At 42.6% G+C, this 14,475-nt stretch overlaps 1 protein-coding gene across 3 annotated transcripts in view; it reads right to left on the reverse strand.

Annotated features, from left to right (window-relative positions):
- The window catches only part of unc79 (unc-79 homolog, NALCN channel complex subunit), a 237,315-nt gene that overhangs the window by 178,558 nt on the left and 44,282 nt on the right, over nt 1-14,475 (reverse strand). For all 3 annotated transcript variants that reach the window (XM_086002784.1, XM_086002785.1, XM_086002783.1), the window contains exons 9-10: nt 9,475-9,563; nt 8,963-9,003 (exon numbers count right to left, since the gene is read on the reverse strand). In XM_086002784.1, the coding sequence (XP_085858910.1) occupies nt 8,963-9,003; nt 9,475-9,563 (130 nt within the window). The remainder of the gene's footprint in view (nt 1-8,962; nt 9,004-9,474; nt 9,564-14,475) is intronic.

Below are 14,475 nucleotides of genomic sequence, written 5' to 3' on the forward strand. Positions count from 1 at the left end.
TTCTGCTGCACAGGACGGGAGCAAAAAGAGGGGTAGAGCTATAGTAATAGGGGATTCTATTGTAAGGGGAATAGATAGGCGTTTCTGCGGCCACAAACGAGACTCCAGGATGGTGTGTTGCCTCCCTGTTGCAAGGATCAAGGATGTCTCAGAGCGGCTGCAGAATATTTTGGAAGGGGAGGGTGAACAGCCAGTTGTCGTGGTGCACATAGGTACCAACGATATAGGTAAAAAACGGGATGAGGTCCTAAAACCTGAATATAGGGAGTTAGGAGGTAAATTAAAAAATAGGACCTCAAAGGTAGTAATCTCAGGATTGCTACCAGTGCCACGTGCTAGTCAGAGTAGAAATAGAAGGATATTTCAGGTGAATACGTGGCTAGAGGAATGGTGCAAGGGGGAGGGATTCAAATTCCTGGGACATTGGAACTGGTTCTGGGGGAGGTGGGACCAGTACAAACCGGACGATTTGCACCTGGGCAGGACCGGGACCGATGTCCTAGGGGGAGTGTTTGCTAGTGCTCTGGGGGAGGGTTTAAACTAAAATAGGACCTCAAAGGTAGTAATCTCAGGATTGCTACCAGGGAGACAGAGTAAAGGGAAACAAGGATAGAAGCAAAAGACAGGAAGGAGAAAAACAAAGGTGGCAGTCAGAGAAATCAAGGGTTTAAATCAAACATGGCCACAGTAAATAATAATTCTAAAAGGTCTAAGAGCGTTAAAAAAACAAGCCTGAAGGCCTTGTGTCTTAATGCGAGGAGCAGACGTAATAAGGTGGATGAATTAGCTGCGTAAATAGAGGTAAACGAATATGATATGACTGGGATTACGGAAACATGGCTCCAGGGTGACCAAGGCTGGCAACTCAACATCCAGGGGTATTCAATATTCAGGAAAGATAGGCAAAAAGGAAAAGGAGGTGGGGTAGCATTGCTGGTTAAAGAGGGGATTAACACAATTGTTAGGAAGGATATTAGCTCTGATGATGTGGAATCTGTATGGGTAGAACTGAGAAATACAAAGGGGCAGAAAACGTTAGTGGGAGTGGTATATAGACCTCCAAACAGTAATGCAGAGGTTGGGGATGGCATTAAAAGGGAAATTAGAGAAGCATGCAATAAGAGCACAGCAGTTATCATGGGTGACTTTAATCTACATATAGATTGGGCTAACCAAATTAGTAACAATACGGTGGAGGAGGAATTCCTGGAGTGTATACGGGATGGTTTCCTGGACCAGTATGTCGAGGAACCAACTAGAGATCAGGCCATCTTAGACTGGGTATTATATAATGAGAAAGGATTAATTAGCAATCTTGTTCTGTGAGGCCCCTTGGGTCAGAGCGATCATATGATAGAATTCTTCATTAAGATGGAGAGTGAAGTAGTTGACTCAGAGACTAGGGTCCTGAATTTAAATAAAGGAAACAACGATGGCATGAGACGCGAGTTGGGTAGGATTGATTGGGGAATGTCACTCAAAGGGTTGACGGTGGATAGGCAATGGCAAACATTCAAAGATCGCATGGATGAACTACAGAATTTGTTCATCCCAGTTGGCATAAAAATAAAACAAAAAAGGTGACTCAGCCATGGCTAACAAGGGAAATTAGGGATAGCATAAGATCCAAGGAGAGGACATATAAATTGGCCAGAAAAAGCAGTAAACCTGAGGATTGGGAGCAGTTTAAGATTCAGCAAAGGAGGACAAAGGGATTAATTAAAAGGGGGGAAATAGAGTTTGAGAGTAAGCTGGCAGGGAACATAAAAACTGACTGTAAAAGCTTCTGTAGATATGTGAAGAGAAAAAGATTGGTGAAGTCAAGCGTAGGTCCCTTGCAGTCAGAATCAGGGGAATTTATAATGGGGAACAAAGAAATGGCAGACCAATTAAATACATACTTTGGTTCTGTCTTCACAAAGGAGGACACAAATAACCTCCCAGAGATGTTCGAGAACATCGGGTCTAATGAGAGGGAGGAACTGAATGAAATCAGTATTTGTAGGGAAATGGTGTTAGGGAAATGGATGGGATTGAAGGCCGATAAATCCCCAGGGCCTGATAGTCTACATCCTAGCGTACTTAAGGAAGTGGCCCTAGAAATAGTAGATGCATTGCTGGTCATCTTCCAAAATTCGATAGACTCTGGAACAGTACCCATGGATTGGAGGGTAGCTAATGTAACCCCACTATTCAAAAAATGTGGTAGAGAGAAAACGGGGAATTATAGACCAGTAAGCCTGACATCGGTAGTGGAGAAAATGCTAGAGTCCATTATAAAAGATGTAATAGCAGAGCACTTGGAAAACAGTGACAGGATCGGGCAAAGTCAACATGGATTTACAAAAGGTAAATCGTGCTTGACTAATCCACTGGAATTTTTTGAGGATGTAACTGGTAAAATAGATACGGTAGAACCAGTGGATGTGGTGTATTTGGACTTTCAGAAGGCTTTCGGTAAGGACCCGCATAAGGGATTAGCGTGTAAAGTTAAAGCACATGGGATTGGGGGCAAGGTATTGACTTGGATAGAGAACTGGTTGGCAGACAGAAAGACAGAGTTGGAATAAACGGGTCCTTTTCCGAGTGGCAGGCAGTGACCAGTGGGGTACCGCAGGGATCGGTCCTAGGACCCCAGCTATTCACAATATATATTAATGATCTAGACGAGGGAACTAGATGTAATATCTCCAAGTTTGCAGACGACACAAAGCTGGGTGGGCGTGTGTGCTGTGAGAAGGATGCCGAGAAACTCCAGTATGATTTGGACAGGTTGGGTGATTGGGCAGAAGCATGACAGATGCAATATAATGTGGATAAATGCGAGGTTATCCACTTGGTGTCAAAAACAGGAAGGCAGATTATTATCTGAATGGCAATAGATTGGGAGAAGGGGAAGTGCAACGAGACCTGGGTGTCCTTGTGCACCAGTCGCTGAAGGTAAGCATGCAGGTGCAGCAGGCGGTTAAGAAGGCAAATGGTATGTTGGCCTTCGTAGCGAGAGGCTTAGAGTACAGGAACAAGGATGTCTTGCTGCAGTTGTACAGGGCCTGGGTGAGACCACACCTTGAGTATTGTGCAGTTTTGGTCGCCTTATCTGAGGAAGGATGTTCTTGCCATGGAGGGAGTGCAGCGAAGATTCACCAGGCTGATACCTGGGATGGCAGGAATGGCGTATGAGGAGATATTGTGTCGATTGGGCTTAGGCTCGCTCGAGTTTAGAAGAATGAGAGGGGATCTCATTGAAACTTATAAAATTCTAACAGAACTAGACAGACTAGATGCAGGAAGGATGTTCCTGATGGCGGGGGAGTCCAGAACCAGGGGTCACAGTCTAAGGATAAGGGGTAAGCCACTTAGGACAGAGATGAGGAGGAATTTCTTCACCCAGAGAGTGGTGAACCTGTGGAATTCTTTACCACAGAAGGCAGTAGAGGCCAATTCATTAAATATATTCAAGAAGGAGTTAGATATATTTCTTAAGGCTAAAGGGGTCAAGGGATATGGAGAGAAGGCAGGGACAGGGTACTGAATTTGGATGATCAGTCATGATCTCACTGAATGGCGGAGTAGGCTCGAGGGGCCGAATGGCCTTCTCCTGCTCCTATCTTCTATGTTTCTATGTAGGGAAGACAGGTAGCGGGGATTTAGGAGAGGTTGAGAAGGAGGTCCTGCAGACACTGGTCCTGTCCAACAGGTACAATGTACTCGCTACCTGTGAGGACAAGGAGAAAGACTGCAGGGAGGACAGCCACAATGCAGACCAAGGCACTGTGGCTCAGAAGGCTGTCCAAGGTGGGTGGGAGGGGAAGAGCAGAATCGAAATGTGGTAGTGATAGGGGACTCTATAATTAGGGGGACAGATAGCGTCCTCTGCAGCCAAGAACGAGAATTACGAAGGGTGTGTTGCCTACCTGGTGCCAGAGTAAGGGATATCTCATGGCGGCTGGAGAGGAACTTGGAAAGGGAGGGTGGAAATCCAGTTCTCGTGGTCCATGTTGGAACAAACAACATAGGTAGCAACAGGGAGGAAGTCCTGCTGAAAGAGTATCAGGAGTTAGGATCTAAATTAAAAAGCATGACCTCGAGGGTAATAATCTCTGGATTATTGCCTGAGCTACGTGCAAATTGGCATGGAAGCATACAGATCAGGAGAATTAACATGTGGCTAAAAGGCTGGTGTGGAAAAGAGGGGTTCCTTTTCATGGGACACTGGCACCAGTATTGGGACAGGAAGCTGTACCGATGTGATGGGCTCCACCTGAACCAGGATGGAACCCGTGTCCTAGCAGAAAGAGTAAATAGGGAAGTGGCAAAGGCTTTAAACTAGTAAGATGGGGGGAGGGATCTACAAAAGACGTAACCAGCCTAAATATAAACAAAACAGGAAAAGAGAGCATAGGAAAGAATAAAGGAAAGGAGGACATTTATGGCAAGGGAATAAATAGAGTTATAGAACAGGAGTCTTAAAAGATGGTTAAACATAAGGTGAGAGGAAATCCTATTAAAAATGAGTTAAACTGTCTGTACAGCAGTGCACACAGTGTCTGTAATAAAACAGGGGAGCTGGAGGCAATCATAAGTTGCGAAGAACCAGACATAGTAGGGATTACTGAGACATGCTATAGAAAAATCAGGACTGGGAATTAAACGTTGCAGGGTATAACATATTGAGAAAAGATAGGAAGGGAAAAAGGGGAGGTGGAGTAGCTGTAATTATTAGGGATAACATAATGGCAGTAGAAATAAGAGGCGCAGATATCAATAGAATCCATATGGATAGAGATAAAAGATAATAAAGGATTAATCACACTAATAGACGTAGTCTACAGACCACCTAATAGTGGAAGGGTGGTGGAAGAAGAAGTATGCAGACAAATTAGAGAAATTAGTAAAAAAAATAGAATAATCATCATGGGGGATTTCGACTACCCCGATATTAATTGGACAGAAGAGATAGGTAAAGGGGATAAGGGAATGGAATTCCTACAATGTGTACTGGACTCCTTTCTAACCCAACATGTAAAAAGCCCAACAAGGGAGGATTCGCTATTGGATCTAGTAATGGGGAATGAACCAGAGCAGATAAGAGAAGTAAAAGTAGGGGAACATCCAGGCAACAGTGATCATAATATAATATGCTTTAAGATAATTGAGAAGGACATAAGTATGGCGAAAGCCAGGTTAACAGATTGGAGAAAAGCTGATTTTGAGGGGCTTAGAATAGAAGTTGGGGGGGAAAATGGGCAACAATATTGGCAAACAATGATGTAGAAAGAACAGCAATGGGAAACATTTAAAATGGTGTTCAACATAATGCAGGAAAAATATATTCCGCTAAAAGGAAAGAACAAACTAAACAATAATGAGACTCCATGGATGGATAAAGCCATAAGGGAACAATTGAGGGTAAGGAAAGAGGCATACATTAAGTACATAGACAGCAGGGGAGTGCATGATGAGAGAGAATACGAAAAGATTAGGAGAGAAGTCCAAAAAACAATTCGGGAGGCAAAGAGGAACTATGAAATTAAATTATCAAGGAACATAAAACAAAAGTCAAATATTTTATAGGCACATCAAAATAGAAGGAAGGTTGGGATGGGAACAGGGCCATTAAGGGATAAGTCAGGATAATACCACAGGTAACGATAGAGAGATGGCAGAAATAGTAAATAATTATTTTGCTTCAGTATTTACCAGGGAGATAGAACAGGGGGACATGATATTGGATGATGAGCTTAAAGTACATTTAAAATAAAAAAGGGAAGATGTTAAATAAATAAACTCAAGAGGATAAAACCCCTGGAATACATCCACGCATTTTAAAAGAATCTAGGGAAGAGATAGCACTAGTATTACTATGCATATTTAATAATTCATTAGAAAAAGGTATAGTGCCAGAGGACTGGCAGATAGCTAACGTAATACCGATATTTAAGGGGGATAGAACATGTCCAGGGAATTATAGGCCAGTCAACTTAACATCGGTGGTAGGAAAAATAATGGAATCCCTACTAAAAGAGAAAATAGAAGAACATCTAGAAACCAAAAATATAAATGAATAGTCAACATGGATTTCGAAAGGGAAAGTCTTGCTTGACCAACCTCACTGAATTTTTTGAAGAGGTAACAGAGAGAGTAGACAATGGTAATGCAGTCGATGTAATTTACCTGGATTTTCAAAAGGCCTTCAATAAAGGTACCCAATAATAGACTGATGAACAAGGTCAGAGAATGCGGAGTCAGGGAACAAGTAACAGAATGGATAGCTAGTTGGCTTCAGGACAGAAAGCAGAGAGTGGGAGTAAAGGGTAGTTATTCACAGTGGCAGAAGGTTGGTAATGGTGTTCCACAAGGATCAGTGCTGGGACCACTGCTGTTCACAATTTACATTAACAATTTAGACTCAAAAACACAATTTCTAAATTTGCAGATGACACCAAATTGGGGGCTCGGGATAGTCAATACTGAGGAGGACTGCAACAAGTTAGAGGAGGACATTAATAAACTTGCAGAATGGACATATAATTGGCAAATGAAGTTCAACACAGATAAATGTGAGGTATTACATTTTGGTAGGGAGAATAGGGAGGTCACTTATCACTTGGAGGGTGAGAGTCTAGGTGGGGTAGAGGAACAAAGGGATATAGGAGTACAAATACACAAATCACTAAAAGTTTAACAAGGCCATAAAAAAAAAGCAAACCAAGCACTAGGGTTTATTTCTAGAGGGATAGAATAGAAAAGTAGGGAAGTTATGCTAAATCTGTATCAAACCTTGGTTAGACCACACTAAGAGTACTGTGTACAGTTCTGGTCACCATATTATAAAAAGGATATGGAGGCACTGGAGAAGGTGCAGAGAAGATTTACAAGTTTGCAGATGACACAAAGCTGGGTGGGCGTGTGTGCTGTGAGGAGGATGCAGAGAAACTCCAGTATGATTTGGACAAGTTGGGTGATTGGGCAGATAAATGGCAGATGCAGTATAATGTGGATAAATGCGAGGTTATCCACTTCGGTGGCAAAAACAGGAAGACAGATTATTATCTGAACGGCAATAGATTGGGAAAAGGGGAAGTGCAACGAGACCTGGGTGTCCTTGTGCACCAGTCGCTGATGGTAAGCATGCAGGTGCAGCAGGCGGTTAAGAAGGCAAATGGTATGTTGGCCTTCATAGCAAGAGGATTCGAGTACAGGAGCAAGGATGTCTTGCTGCAGTTGTACAGGGCCTTGGTGAGACCACACCTTGAGTATTGTGTGCAGTTTTGGTCGCCTTATCTGAGGAAGGATGGTCTTGCCATGGAGGGAGTGCCACAAAGATTCACCAGACTGATACCTGGGATGGCAAGAATGACATATGAAGAGAGATCGAGTCGATTAGGCTTATATTCGCTAGAGTTTAGAAGAATGAGAGGGGATCTCATTGAAACTTATAAAATTCTAACAGGACTAGACAGACTAGATGCAGGAAGAATGTTCCCGATGGCGGGGAGTCCAGAACCAGGGGTCACAGTCTAAGGATGACTGGCCTGTAGTTGCTGGGTTTATCCTTACATTTAGGACTGAGATGAGGAGGAATTTCTTCACCCAGAGAGTGGTGAACCTGTGGAATTCTCTACCACAGAAGGCAGTTGAGGCCAACTTATTAAATATATTCAAGAAGGAGTTAGATATATTTCTTAAGGCTAAAGAGATCAAGGGATATGGGGAGAAAGCAGAGACAGGGTACTGAATATGGATGATCAGCCATGATCTCATTAAATGGCGGAACAGGCTCAAGGGGCCGAATGGCCTACTCCTGTTCCTATCTTCTATGTTTCTATGTTACAAGGATGATACCAGAAATGCAAGGGTATACCTATCAGGAAAGTATGAGCAGACTGGGTCTCTTTTCTCTTGAAAAAAGAAAGCTGAGGGCTGACCTAACAGAGGTCTTTTAAATTCTGAAAGGTTTTGATAGAGTGGATGGAGAGAGAATGTTTCCACTTGTGGGGAAGAGCATAACTAGAGGCCATCAATATAAGATAGTCACCAAGAAATCCAATAGGGAATTCAGAAGAAACTTCTTTACCCAGAGAGTGGTGAGAATGTGGAACTCGCTACCACAGGGAGTGGTTGAAGCGAATAGTATAGATGCATTTAAGGGGAGGCTAAACAAGCATATGAGGGAAAAGGGAATAGAGGGTTATGCTGATAGATTTAGATGAGGAAAGACGGGAGGAGGCTCGTGTGGAGCATAAACGCCAACATGGACTGGTTGGGCCGAATGGCCTGTTTCTGTGACGTATATCCTATGTAATCCTACGTAAAGTGCACAAACAAAAAAGTTGGCCCGGAATTTGCGGTCGGAGGCTTCCCACAGGGAAATGACTCCAATTCGCAAATAAAATGCCCACATACCTGGGGCCTCGGGATCGAGACTCGCAATCCTGGGGCTCTCCGGGTACGTGTGGGCAGAAGCGCAGTTCAGGGGCCAATGAAGGACAGAAGGGAATCCCCATTCATACTTATGGGGATTCCGAATGTACGGAAACCCATAAGCATGAATGGGAATACCCCAAAAAAATACACCTAGACATCAAATAAATAAATACATAATCACATATTTAAAATTAATTAAAATGTAATTAAATATTTAAAGCAAAAATTTATTTTTTGAAAAATAAATGTACATGTTTTAGAGGGTAAAGGTGTAACAAGTTTTTAAATGTATAAATTAATTGATAAAATGTTATTTTTTTCTGTTTTTTAAAACTCTTACGCCTGCTTTTATCAGACGTAAGAATTTCACGGGCATTCACTGGGCAGAAGTTGGGCAAATAGCCGGGGATGCATTGGATCTGTCAAGAAGATTCTCGCACCTCGTACACACCCGTAGGGGCTGCAAATTAAATAAAATGCCACTGATAAACTACACCTGACTGAACAGCTACACAAGTATCAATCCAGAACTCACCTTGTGGTAGCAAAACATCAATTAACCAATCAGCTTGGACTCTGAAAAAAGAACAGAAGTTTAAAATAAGAAGACAAAACCCTGGAAATAAACAGCAGACTTTCAGTATCCAAAAATACAGAGGATGGGTTCACATTTTGTGTAGAAACCATTCTTCCGAACTGAAAAAGGAAGGCGTGCCCTTGAAACATATATCAATTAAATTAATAAAAAGTCATATTAAATGTACCCAATAATAATTATGATCATGTTTAAGGAATGATTGGTTGACCGGAGTTTCAGCACTTACATGGCCTATCTGACATTTTACTATTGTATATTAGCCAGATTAATAAGGGCTGTTTAATCTAGATCCATGCTCTATTTTATAAAATTAGGGGCCCCAGAAAAGTTTCATTAAAAAAACTGTTTTGTGGTGCAGCTTTTAATGTTTCATTAACATTTTAATGTGTGCCCTAATAAAGTTGTGTGCTATACCAGTATTGATGTTCGTTTTACTAAACTGTACTCACCCTGCAATCCTTTGACTGCATTCTTCGCACAAGTATAGTGGAGGTGGTTTCTCACCTAATGCCACAGAAATGGATGGATCTATGCACATCTTCAAAAGAGAACATTTTTTAAAACTGTAAATTAACTTAGTTCATCACACCAGACTAAATCCTCAACAGAACTCAAATAATTATAACTTAAAACTTTCTTCATGATACAGCACAGTAACTAGCAACAGGGAACTGATTTTCATCAAGAACACCCAAATATAGAATCATAGAATGGTTACAGCACGGCGAAGGAGGCCATTCGGCCCGTCGAGCCCGTGCCAGCTCTCTGCAAGAGCACTTCAGCTAGTCCCACACCCTCACCCTTTCCCCATAGCCCTGCAATTTTTTTTCCTTCAGGTACTTATCCAATTCCCTTTTGAAAGCAACGAGTGAATCTGCCTCCACCACCCTCTCAGGTAGTGCATTCCAGATCTTAACCACACGTTGTGTAAAAAAGTTTTTCCTCATGTCACCTTTGGTCCATCTGCCAATCTCCTTAAATCTGTGTCCTTAGGTTCTCGACCCTTCCGCCAATTAGTAACAGTTTTTCTCTACCTACTCTGTCTCGACCCCTCATGATTTTGAGCACCTCTATCAAATTTCCTCTCTCAACCTTCTCTGCTCTACGAAGAACAACCCCAGCTTCTCCAGTCTATCCACGTAACTGAAGTCGCTCATCCCTGGAATCATTCTTGTAAATCTTTTCTGCACCCTCGCTAAGGCCTTCACATCCTTCCTAAAGTGCGGTGCCCAGAATTGGACACAATACTCCAGTTGAAGCCGAAACAGTGTTTTATAAAGGTTCATCATAACTTCCTTGCTTTTGGACTCTATGCCTCTATTTATGAAGCCCAGGATCCCTTATGCTTTTTTAACCGCTTTCTCAACCTGCCCTGCCACCTTCAACAATTTGTGCACACATACCCCCAGGTCTCTCTGTTCATGCAACCCATTTAGGGTTATACCCTTTAGTTTATATCGCCTCTCCTCGTTCTTCCTACCAAAATGTATCACTTCGCACTTTTTTGCGTTAAATTTCATCAGCCACGTGTCCGCCCATTTCACCAGCCTGTCTATGTCTTCTTGAAGTCTATCACTATCCTCCTCACTGTTCACTATACTGCCAAGTTTTGTGACATCTGCAAATTTTGAAATTGTGCCCTGTACACCCAAGTCCAAATCATTAATAAAAATCAAGAAAAGCAGTGGTCCAAGTACCAACCCCTGGGGAACACCACTGTGTACCTCCCTCCAGTCCGAAAAACAACCGTTCACCACTACTCTCTGTTTCCTGTCACTTAGCCAATTTTGTATCCATGCTGCCACTGTCTGTTTTATTCCACGGGCTTCAACTTTGCTGGCAAGCCTATTATGTGGCACTTCATCAAATGTTTTTTGGAAGTCCATGTACACCACATCAACTGCATTGCCCTCATCAACCCTCTCTGTTACCTCATCAAAAAACTCAATCAAGATAATCACAATTTGCCTTTAACAAGTCCGTGCTGGCTTTCCTTAATTAATCCACACTTGTCCATGTGACTGTTAATTTTGTCCCGGATTATTGTTTCTAAAAGCTTCCCCACTACTGAGATTAAACTGACTGGCGTGTAGTTGCTGGGTTTATCCTTACACCCTTTTTTTGAACAAGGGTAGTAACATTTGCAATTCTCCAGTCCTCTGGCACCACCCTCGTATCCAAAGAGGCTTGGAAGAGGCCAGTACCTCCACAATTTCCACCTTTACTTCCCTCAGCATTGTAGGACCAAAGTTTTGGTCACCTGTCCTAGTATCTCCTTATGTGACTCTGTGTCAAATTATGTCTGATAATGCTCCTGTGAAGGGCCTTGGGACATTTTACTACATTAAAGGCGCTATATAAAGGCAAGTTGTTGTTGTTGAGCAGCTAGATGAAGTACTTTGATAGTTTCTTGGATGTCTATTCTCTCTTTTAACCGGCACCGAAATATCCGGAAACCTCTCTTAACCGGCAAAATTCAGGAGTAGTTTCAGGTAAGTTTTACTATATATTAGTGGCCGTGTAACCAGGGTTCCTGGATCTGTGGCCGTGTAACCAGGGTTCCTGCATCTGTGGCCGTGTAACCGGGGTTTCTGCATCTGTGGCCATGTAACCGGGGTTCCTGGATCTGTGGCCGTGTAACCGGGGTTCCTGGATCTGTGGCCGTGTAACCGGGGTTCCTGCATCTGTGGCCGTGTAACCGGGACTCCTGCACAAGTGCCGTGTAACCGGGGCTCCTGTACCTGTGGCCGTGTACGGGGCGCTCGTACCTTGGTAAGTATACCTCTCTGTAATCCAGACTTTTTGATCAACCGGCACCACGCGGTCCCGTCGGTGCGGGATAAAAAAGTTTCCTGTACTTGAGTAGATGAACATTTCGGGTAGTTACTAGTTTATCTACATGTTCAAGTAAGAAAGACCAGTTCAAATTCAGAATTGTAAAAAATTCAAATGCCAAAATCTGACTTTGGTTCCTTTTATATGCCTAAAATAGAAGTGGTTTTAGTGATAGAATAATAGAACAAGACTATAGGAACTTACACAAGTGGACAAGAGGTTTAGTCTGATCAAAATTGACGGCAGCTAAATGAATCGTGCACAAAATTTTAATTACCATTTTGCATAAAAGTGGAGTTGTTTGGATTGTCATAAACTAACTCTAAATAGACATGCGCACATAGCACATTACTGCTTGCAAATTTAACATTAATTTGAAAATATTATTCAGAAAAGTCACTAGGATAGAGGATGAGAGGAACATAGTTATTTTGGAACAGCATCCGCAGTATTTTGCTATTATAATTATTTTGGGGCCATTCTCAGATTGAGAATCACTGCTTGATGTACGGCAAAATACAGGGAGGTTTATGTCCCTTTGATTGTGCTTGACTGGAACTGGTTTGTGGCTTGATATTGCCAGTGCTATTCCCTCATCATTGTTGTACCTCAATTTGCTGAGCACGCAGGAACAAAAAGTGAAATCAAACAGAACAGTATGGTTTGATTGCAACGCATCTCAAAACATATTAAAAGGAGAAGGAACCCCTAGAAAGAGAAATTTCAGTGTTTTTTATTTCAAATCAAACACTGAAAAACATGTTGAAAACCATTGTGAGTCACTTTCCTCTCCCATGGAAATCTGCCATTTCGGGCCTTCACTACTATGCCCTCTTCAATGACATAGATCATCGAAACCAACTGGAAAATAAGTATTGCTGGCGTAGACTTGGGCTACTTGCCCAACAACTGCCCACACAACTCTTATGGCTGGTAAAAGCAGACGTAGGGCCTGTTTTCAATCAGCATATAAGCCTTAAATTAAACATTTAAAAATCGAAAATGATGCACATGCACTTTAAATGAGCTTATGCAAATATTGGCCCAAATTAAGATGTTTAAAATTATTTATCAAAAAATTACATTTTGAGAGAGGTTGGCGCAATGAAGGGACTTGTGACTAAATTTCTAATTCAGTACATTTATATTTACTGAAATTCCGTACATTGTATAATTATTTGGGGATTCCATTGCATATAGAAACATAGAAGATAGGAGCAGGAGTAGGCCATTCGGCCCCTTGAGCCTGTTCTGCCATTTAATGAGATCATGGCTGATCATCCAAATTCAGTACCCTGTCCCTGCTTTCTCCCCATATCCCTTGATCCCTTTAGCCTCAAGAAATATATCTAACTCCTTCTTGAATATATTTAATAACTTGGCCTCAACTGCCTTCTGTGGTAGGGAATTCCACAGGTTCACCACTCTCTGGGTGAAGAAATTCCTCCTCAGCTCAGTCCTAAATGGCTTACCCCTTATCCTTAGACTGTGACCCTTGGTCCTGGAGTCCCCGCCATCGGGAACATCCTTCCTGCATCTAGTCTGTCTAGTCCTGTTAGAATTTTATAAGTTTCAATGAGATCCCCTCTCATTCTTCTAAACTCCAGCGAATCTAAGCCTAATCAACCCAACCTCACTTCATACGTCATTCCTGCCATCCCAGGTATCAGCCTGGTGAATCTTCGCTGCACTCTCTCCATGGCAAGAACATCCTTCCTCAGATAAGGCGACCAAAACTGCACACAATACTCAAGGTGTGGTCTCACCAAGGCCCTGTACAACTGCAGCAAGACATCCTTGCTCCTGTACTCGAATCCTCTCGCTATGAAGGCCAACATACCATTTGCCTTCTTAGCCGCCTGCTGCACCTGCATGCTTACCTTCAGCGACTGGTGCACAAGGACACCCAGGTCTCGTTGCACTTCCCCTTTACCCAATCTATTGCTGTTCAAATAATATTCTGTCTTTCTGTTTTTGCCACCAAAGTGGATAACCTCGCATTTATCCACATTATACTGCATCTGCCATGCATCTGCCCAATCACCCAACCTGTCCAAATCATACTGGAGTTTCTCTGCATCCTCCTCACAGCACACATGCCCACCCAGCTCGGTGTCGTCTGCAAACCTGGAGCTATTACATCTAGTTCCCTCGTCTAGATCATTTATATATAGTGTGAATAGCTGGGGTCCTAGCACCGATCCCTGCGGTACCCCAGTTGTCACTGCCAGCCACTCGGAAAAAGACCCATTTATTCCAACTCTTTGCTTCCTGTCTCCCAAAGTTCTCTATCCAAGACAGTACCTTACCCCCAATCCCATGTGCTTTAACTCTGCACGCTAGTCTCTTATGCGGGACCTTATCGAAAGCCTTCTAAAAGTCCAAATACACCACATCCACTGGTTCTCCCTTATCTATTCTACCAGTTACATCCTCAAAAAATTCCAGTAGATTAGTCAAGCATGATTTACCTTTTGGAAATCCATGTTGACTTTGTCTGATCCTGTCACTGTTTTCCAAGTGCTCTGCTATTACATCATATGGGGATTCCCTTCATAAATGATTGCAATGGAATCCTCCTTTGTCATTGGAAGACCAGGCCCATATGATCCCAG

The sequence above is a fragment of the Somniosus microcephalus genome, chromosome 12 (genome assembly GCF_052327205.1).
Source record: "Somniosus microcephalus isolate GS21.2 chromosome 12, FLI_Smic_1.0, whole genome shotgun sequence".
In the NCBI taxonomy this organism is placed as follows: Eukaryota; Metazoa; Chordata; class Chondrichthyes; order Squaliformes; family Somniosidae; genus Somniosus; species Somniosus microcephalus.